Source organism: Camellia sinensis, chromosome 15, assembly GCF_055761805.1.
Source record: "Camellia sinensis isolate YWXY chromosome 15, ASM5576180v1, whole genome shotgun sequence".
Classification (NCBI taxonomy): Eukaryota; Viridiplantae; Streptophyta; class Magnoliopsida; order Ericales; family Theaceae; genus Camellia; species Camellia sinensis.
The window spans coordinates 29,640,166-29,649,473 of NC_138975.1; the positions used below are offsets into that span (position 1 = coordinate 29,640,166).

Sequence of the window (9,308 nt, forward strand, 5' to 3'; positions counted from 1 at the left end):
GTTTTTTTTTTTAATTTTATTTTTGTAGCCAAAAAAATCAAATCGCGAAACATGATGTATTATAAAATCAAACAGCTCTCTATATGTTTACTAGCTAAATGCTAGCAAGGCAAATTTTCACTTAGTAATTATGTAACAATTGTAACATTTCGAGTTCAAACCTTACAGATAGAAATTTGATACAGTTATCCCTGCCACTATTAACAACAAACATTTAACCCATGTGCATGAAATATGAAGGGGGGGGGAAGCTGGCTGGCAATGAGAATGCACCAGCAGTACATACTCCAAATTTGATACAGTTATCCCTGCCACTATTAACAACAAACATTTAACCCATGTGCATGAAAAATAAATAAATAAATAAAAATAAATGCTAGTCAGGGCTGTGGTCCCAAATTTTTTGGAGTATGTACTGCTGGTGCATTCTCATTGCCAGCCAGCTTCCCCCCTTTATATTTCATCACAGTGGCAATGAGTTCCACATCTCCCGTAATTTCTGCTTCCTCTCTCTCTCTCTCAACTCTCTGACAAAAAAAAAAACAAAAACAAAATGGTACAATCAAAGAAGTACAGAGGTGTCAGGCAACGCCACTGGGGTTCTTGGGTCGCTGAGATTCGCCATCCTTTACTGTGATCACCTCTCTGTCCATCTATTTTTACCGTATATGTCTACTATATATTTGTATATTACACATTCTTGACAATTTTTCTCACTTCACTTCCTTTTTTTTTCTTTTTTGTGAATTTATATTTTGTATTTGCAGGAAGAAGAGGGTGTGGTTGGGCACTTTCGGGACCGCTGAAGAGGCGGCGCGTGCCTACGACGAGGCTGCCACTCTCATGAGCGGCCGAAACGCCAAAACAAACTTTCCGATCACCACCGCCAGCCAATCCACGGATGACACGTGCCCAGCATCGTGGACAGTAATGTCGTCGGTGTTGAGCACGAAGCTTCGGAAGTGCTGTAAGTCTCCGTCGCCATCTCTCACTTGCCTGAGGCTTGACCCGGATAACTCCCACATCGGAGTTTGGCAAAAGCGAGCCGGGTCACGCTCCGACTCTAACTGGGTCATGATGGTGGACCTTGACAACAAAGTCGATCCAGCACCGCTGGAACAGGACCTGCCGGCGGTGGAGAAGACGCCAGAAGAGTCGCCGCCGTTGCTGGCGGCGGAAGTGGGAGATGGGTTGGGAAAAGAGGAGAGGATGACTTTGCAAATGATAGAGGAGCTCTTGAACAGGAATTGATGACCTAGGAGTTGTTTGAGGTGTTCTAAATAAATGTATTTTTTTATTTTTTTGAATTAAAAGTTGAGCAAAAAAAAATATGGATGTTTAAGTTAACTTTTTTGACTTTTTATAAAAAAATATATGTATTAAAAATTATATAAATAAGTGTATAGGAGAAGTTAGTAAAGTAACTCATACAGTCTGGCAGAGCAGGGGCTGATTAGGAGATAGGAAATGATTGTTTCCTTTTTGGGTTTGAATTGGAAGGTGTTATTTGGCTCGTGTGGGTCCACCGCGAGTCCCGTTTTGCTAATCGGAACCATTTCAATATGTAAAACTCGTCGAATACTATATGTTTGTAAAAAATCACGTTGATCGGATATATCGATAGCTATCTGATCGTGTTAGTATTACCGATCAAGTGCTCGTAGATAATTTTTTTTAGAGTCAGTCCATACTTTGTCCCATTGCGATATAAAACTGAGTAAGAAATTTGTGAAATCTGTAGTCTAATTGATAGGTTTTGATTATTTTTTGGATTTGTAATATTTGGTTTTGGATTGAAAAAATAAAAATTCGTAATCTACGAATCGATTCCGAATTGAACCTCACGGTTTCGAATTGGAACATATGTGAACCATATACAAATAATTTATATTTATATTTTACACACTCCCGCATAGTATCTTCTCTTATTTTATGTAAAACTTAAACAGAAACCTAAATCTGCATAGTATTTTCTTTTATTGCTTTTATTTGTTGGTTTTTAATTTTAATTTGTAATAGTCTAAATACTTATGATGGAACAAGTTTTTTATGGTCATTTAAATTGTAAAACAATATATCACTATTATGGAAAGACATGTTACTGTTATAGAACTAATATGATACTATGTTTATATTTTTATGAAATTAAAATGTTTTATATTTTTTTATTATTTAATTATATAAATCCGTAGTCTTAAACCGATCGAATCTATATGTAAATGGATAGGTTTGAATTTATTTTACTATTTAAACGAATTGAATTAATTTTAATTTTTTAAAAACTACAAATAACAAATTGATTCTAATTTTATTCCAATTCATATCAATTTCAACCATACTCATCCTATTGAGATATTCGTAAATAGACCTGGAAATTGGTCTGTCGGTTCAAATGGGCAGAATATCAATTTAAAAAAAAATAATAATAATAGAAAAATAAGTGATCCGTAGACATGGGAGCTAGTTAAGTATCTTCCTTGCGCAGTCACTGTCAAGTGCCGTGTTTGTGTTTTTGGTTCAGACCAAAAAGTTTTGTGCGACTCTTTTGTATGTGAAAATTAATAGTTACCGGTAAAAATGCCTTTGTATTATCAAAGAGAAGAAAGTGCTCCCTCTGTCAAAATAATAATATCTTTTAAAAAATTTAATTTTTTTTAATAGTATAATTATTACATTTAAAAAAAATAATTTTTCAAAATTACCCTTTTGATAATACATTTTTTGAGAATATCAATGCCATAATTATACTTTTTATATTGTTTATTAATTTAAAAGAATGGCAAAATAGAAAATTTATATTATTTTTGTACTTGATTTTTGAAGAGAGATTAATATTTTGGGACAATAAAACATAAAATAAGGGACTAATATTTTGAGACAGATGGAGTATTGTTTTATATTGAAATGTTAAAAAAATAATTATTTAATAATTAATTATCATCCAATGATATTCTTAATATATTACTGAATTTAAAAAATAAATTTAAAATACAAGCTTATATATTATTTTTTATATGTATAATATATATATTAGTTGTATCATTGTGATTGTGTGGGATCCAGAAATAAATGAATTAGGTTCCATCATAGCCTTCTTAACTTTCTTTTAACTTCTCTCTCTACACATTTGAAGTGTTATATGCATGGTTATAAATATCTATTAATTTGTACTGTTGTTTTGATATTCATATATTTGGATAAAAGAATAATTTACAAGCAGAATTTAAAAAAAAAAATATTAACGAAAAATATGAGATAATAATATTCTTGATACTAGAAGTCATACTAATGAACTATATAACTATGGTTTAAAATTTTATATAAATTTTTTATTTGTATAACACTAATCAATTAGTTTAGCTAGTGGCGGAGCCAGGAATTTAATATAAGGGGCACCTGTTAATTATAATCTCAAAATTTTTCCTTCCAAATCAATAACAATCACAAAATAATAATTTTTCGAGCTAATATTAAATATTAAAAATTTAAAATTCGTTACAAAAAGTTTTTAATTTGAAACTTTTACAATTGACCCGACGAGTTTTTGTCATTTGAAATCTTTCCATGATAGTATCATTGTCAATACCGTCAAAACTATCTCTCTCAATGTAGACAACCAAGCTATCATTTATCCACTCAGTACCCATTAGGTTCTACAACCGATTATTCACAAACTCAAATAATTGAATTGAATCCAATAATACATTTTTCAATGCTCGTTGTTCTGAATTTGTACCATCCTCCGAAATCATTTCAAGCACATCAATCACTGTTAAAAACATATTAGCCAAGCTGACTAAAGTACCATAATGTGAACCCCAACGTGTATCACCAGCACGTTTAAGATTAGTTTCTCGATTTAAGCCTTGCCCACTAGATAGCTTTTCAATAATAAGTGAATCAGCAACTTTTGCAGCTTGCTTCTCCTAAACAATATCTCAGCGTTTACATTATGCTCCAACAACATTCACTACATTAGACACCAAAGTGAAAAGTAAAGCAATTTGATTATGATTCTTTGCCAGATGTACAAGTGCCAATTGCAATTGATGAGCAAAACAATGAACATAATATGTACAAGGATTCTCTTTCAGTGTAAGTGTTTTAAGACCATTGAACTCACCTTGCATATTACTAGCCCCATCATATCCTTGACCTTGCAATCTGCAAATACTTAATCCAAGTTTGGAGAATAAATTTTCCATAGCTTGTTTGAGTAAGAGAGCATTCGTATTAGCAACATGCTCAATACCCAAAAAGCGCTCATCACTTGGCATTTTTTGTCAACATATCGTATTAACTGCCATTTGCTCCTTGATTGATATGTCACGGGCTTCATCAATCAAAATACAAAAAAGTGCATCACCAAGATCTCTAATAATCACATTAATAGTTTCAAATGCGGCTACATTTACAATATCTTTTTGAATATCAAGAGATGTCAACTTGAGATTTTGTGGAGCATTGCTCAATGCAATCATTTTGACATCTTCATTATGTTCAGTAAGAAACTTGAAAAGTTCATGAAAATTTCCCTGGTTACTTCAATTTTTAGATTCATCATGCCCACAAAATGCAAGTCCTTGTCTTAAAAGAATTTTGACACAATCAACGGAGGTATTCAAACGAGTTCGATACTTAATTCGAGCTTGATCAGATTGTTTGAAAAAAATCGTTTGAATATGTTGGTTTTGGTTTAACAAGTCTTGACATTTACTCTAAGCTTGACTATGAGCACTATTGAGACCTCCAACATGTATTTGAATTTTTTCTTTTTTCTTCCAATTTGAGAAACCCTCACCAACAAAAGAATCACCACCAGCTTGATATCCAATATCAGGTTTGAAAAGATAACAACACAAACAAAATGCTGCATCTTTTGCTACGCTATACTCCAACCAATTAGAAAATTCACTAAATCAAGCCTGATTAAATAGCCGAAGTTTTTGTCCAAATGATTTTTGTGGAAAATTATGATTACAAGGTTGACAAGGACCTTTTTGTAGATATGCCCTACGAATTTGGTCTCGATCATTAGCATTATAGTCCATAATCCGAGGCTGTAGTCCTGGATCTGCAGGAAGGTCTACTAAGTTGATTTCTATGCAACTTTGTTTTGCGGAAGAATAATTATCATCTTCTTCTTAAGGAAGAGATGATTCCAATTTTGATTTTCTTTTGAAATATTTCTCCATGGCTGTTTGAAAAAACTAAAAATCAAAATAAAAATTTATAATCAAAATCACAAACCACTACAACAAAATTGAATTTTTACGGCTTGCAATGCATGCCGTAAAAAATCTTTCACGGCATGCACACAAATGCCGTTATATGACATGTAGTGGAAAGTTGAGCATTATTTACAGCATACAGGTAAAGTTGTAAAAAGTAACGAATTAAATATTAATGACATACAAAGTATGTCGTATATAACTTTTTACGACATTTTTGTCATGCCATAAATCATCATACTTTCCATAACATAATTTTGCATGCCGTAGAAAGTTATTTTTAATATATTTATGGCATACTTTGTATGCCATATATAATATTTTACGGCATTTTCTTGCATGTCATAAATCATCACTTTTCACGACATAAATTTGTATGTCGTAGAAGGTCATTTTTAATATATTTATGACATACTTTACATGCCGTATATAATCTTTTACGACATTTTCTTACATGCCATAAATCATTACACTTTTCATGGCATAATTTTGCATGCCGTAGAAAGTTATTTTTAATATTATATATATATATATATATATATATATATATATATACAGGAATATAACATTGCCTAATAGTATGTAGGCAGTTGCTTATAAAATGCAATCTGTTAACAAACCAAGCAGAAACAACAACTATGAAGTAAGCAAAAAAATCTCATATTCATACACCAAACAACCTGCATACTAACTTTCATCCTCAACTTCTATCATATCAAGCTAATAACAACCTCAAACATACAAATCAAAAAAAGTATTCAAATCATAAGATTCACTAATCTCTAAAATACGACTTTAAACATCCAAAAAGTATAACTACAAATTGTAAATCACTTAGTCTAATATTTAGTCCAAAAGAATGAATTGACTAGGTCATGCAACTGTACTTCCTATTGCATCTTGAAGATCATACATTTCATGAGCAGAACGAAACAACGGCACATTGACTGTTATGTGGTTCACCCATACTTTCCAACATAAAGGTCCAAGAGTCACATGATGCACCTTTGACTTGGGATCCCTTGATGCAATTTGGCCTTCTGCAACTACCAAGTTCGTCCCCTCCCAATGCAACAACTTGCATTTGTTAATTTTCCCTTCCTGTGAAGGGAAGTGGCTAATGTAGAAATCATTAACTACAGGTAACAACCTTCCAATCGTTCAAAGATAAGCTCAAGTCACTGCTATGAAAGCTTTTGATTTCCATCAGGAAACCATGCAATGAACAAAAACAAGGTAGGGCATGGGAATTTATTCTGATGTGTTTCTCTATTGGATTGGAGAAACTGCACTTTGCAAAAATCCTTCACTTACAAGCACAACAGAGCAACAAGATTGTCTGCTCCTGCTTCTTTTTTCTTTTTCTTGTCTTAATTCATCTTTTTATTAAGCATTCTATATATATATATATATATATATATAATAAGAAAAGAAAAGAATAGCTTTACACTTTGAAAGTAATATGGCCAAAAAGTGATGAGGACCATCGATGCCCAACTATCTGATATAGATAATCTAACTTCAGTCAAGAGGCTGAGTTGGAGGTCTGTCAAGTCCTCTTTTTATGGAGACATGCAATAGCTTCTTGCAATGTTCTGTGGACCCATTAATTCTAATTTGAGGGCTACTTACTTTCAAAAATTAGTGAAGCGGCCGACAAGGAAATACCCAAAACCCATGTGGATGCATTTGTGTACATGATACCAAAAGCATGAAGATTTTCAATTTTGTCCATTTGGGCCAAACAGCTAAAACATGGGAGTTTTGTGCAACTTCACTAAGATCATGTACTATGAAACAGTGCATAATTCTCTTGAAATTAAAATAGATTATTTGAATTTTACTTTAATATTTTAGGTGAACTTCCCAATTATTAGAATTTGAAACAGTAAAACAAAGGATTTTAAGATAATCTATAATTTAAAACAAGAAAATCTGTAGACTCCATACCTGCATTCATCCCAAGGGATGGCTTCTCTTGTGCAGACTGGATCATCTAGAGCACTGATGCAAAGAAGTGGCACCATTACATTACCCACAAAATTAGTGCTACTGTTGTGCCTGTAATATGCATCCACCGTCTGGGAAACAAGTGAATATCCTCAGCAAACAATTTGAGCATGTGACAATAAGTCAAAAGATTATACCTCATATTTTCCAAGGACTCTAGTTGCATAATTGTTGAAGTCTCGAACAGAACGTGACTGTTAACACAACAAAAAATGAACCATGAGTTCATATTAGTATAAATGGGAGGCTTCTAAGTTCTAATAATGGACCACCATCCAAACAATTCATAGATTATCAACCAACAGTGTATCTCATAAAATTTAACACACAACTTGTTTGGATACTTCCTCAATGCAGGACTTCATTTATTGCATACAATTTCTACAACAGAAAACTCGGAAGGATAATATATCTCCTAATAGGTGTGTAGGGAGACTCCATACCAACACTAATTCATATTTATTCACGAGATAACTACGCTATCCTCAGTAAAGCCCCGATAACAATTTTTTAACCTCAAGATTTTTGCTTCTTTAATTTTATTTGTAGAATTACTGTTTGCTTAATGAGACGAGACGAAGCTATAGCAACAGATTAAGAAGAGAACACATATGACCTTTTCAATGCCTTCCCAATCTGCAAGATGGGATATGACGGTCTGGTGCCTACAATGAAATTCAGATTTGGTAACATAAGAAACACAGTCTAAAATCTCAAGAGATGACAATACAAAAAAAAGAGAAAGAGAGATACAGAGAAGCAATACATAAGATAACTGCATTGAGAAACACACACAAATACGAAAATTCAATATGATAAGACCACCTTTTTTTAGGTAAAAAAACAACGCCCAATTAGTACACATTAATGTGTTTGGGAGAGGAAAGATTGGGTACACACCTAACCTTTGGCATAATGTACAAAACCGTTGCCCCGAGACTTGAACCCACAACCTCAAGGTTATTAGGCCAAGGTTTTTTACCATTGAACCAATGGTCACCCCTCCCTTTTTTTATGGTAATTATATTTTTAAAAAAAGGACTTGATGATAGGGTGATGCAGACATACAACTGAGCATAACCTTTTAGGCCAATCGTTAGAGCTTTGTCATAGAACTTATGCGCCATCCTACGGTTAATAAACCTATCACATATCTGCGAAAAGAAAAAAAATTAATAATAAAAAGAGAATGCAACTTAGAATGAAAGAGTGGGACTCCTAATGAAGTCATCGACAGCAGGATTAGCAGTTGTCAGACACTATCATATTTTTCCTCCTTTCCAAGGTTAGTGTAGTCCTAATGATAAAGTAAATAATAAATAAACCTCAGTTACCATCAAGAAAGAATAGTTATTAAATCTACACATATCTAAAACTTTCAAGTCAATTTGTATAATTTGATTTAGTTTATATCATGCAAGTTCTTTGTTTATGAATAAAGGAGCAGAAAGAAGAAGAAAACTGGGTTCCATACAAGAGAATGCTAGAAGGCATTCAAAAAAAAATGTTCTTATGATGCCAGGGAGCTAAACACCAAGAATGCTGACATATTACCCTCTTATAATAATAAGCGTATGATAAGCGTGCAGCATGTAAGTTGGGTCATACTAATCTATAAGCAAGGGCCATTCAACTTCCCCTTAAACTAAAGGTCAATCAAGAGGTTGCTATGACTTGGACGAAACCGACAACGCCAAATGGGTACAGATAGAAAGAGAGCAACAAATTGAAGCTTTAAATTACAATTACATTGAAGTGAACGACATACCTGAGATTAGATAGGTGAGATTTTTCAGTATTTACTTCAGAAACAAAATAAAACAGAAAATATAAGAGAAAATGGGGTTAAAATGTAAAATGCTCATCATCAAACAAAAAAGTAATAAAAAAAGGGGAAAAAAAAAAAACCAAAACGAGCAGTGCGAAAATTGGTAGAAAACAGAAGCTATGACAAGACGAAACTATCATGGTTCACATGCTTCACTCAACCAACACTGAATCAAATGATTTATACATTCTAATAAAGCCATCGATTGCGAGATATCAAAACAAAGAACTTCGAAGACT

The 9,308-nt window shown here is 32.9% G+C and overlaps 1 protein-coding gene and 1 long non-coding RNA gene across 2 annotated transcripts; one reads left to right on the plus strand and one right to left on the minus strand.

Annotated features, from left to right (window-relative positions):
* The first annotated feature begins 476 nt into the window (after positions 1-476).
* On the plus strand, positions 477-1,563 carry LOC114284411 (ethylene-responsive transcription factor WIN1). Its single transcript, XM_028227311.2, has 2 exons — positions 477-633; positions 768-1,563. The coding sequence occupies exons 1-2, from the start codon at positions 554-556 to the stop codon at positions 1,249-1,251; spliced, it is 564 nt and encodes a 187-aa protein (XP_028083112.2). The 5' UTR covers positions 477-553; the 3' UTR covers positions 1,252-1,563.
* Positions 1,564-5,912: 4,349 nt separating this feature from the next.
* Positions 5,913-8,397, minus strand: LOC114284403 (uncharacterized). Its single transcript, XR_003636889.2, has 4 exons — positions 8,310-8,397; positions 7,858-7,906; positions 7,182-7,435; positions 5,913-6,517 (listed from the first exon to the last, which is right to left on the minus strand). It is a non-coding gene; the product is annotated as an uncharacterized LOC114284403 (long non-coding RNA).
* Between the last annotated feature and the right edge of the window lie 911 nt (positions 8,398-9,308).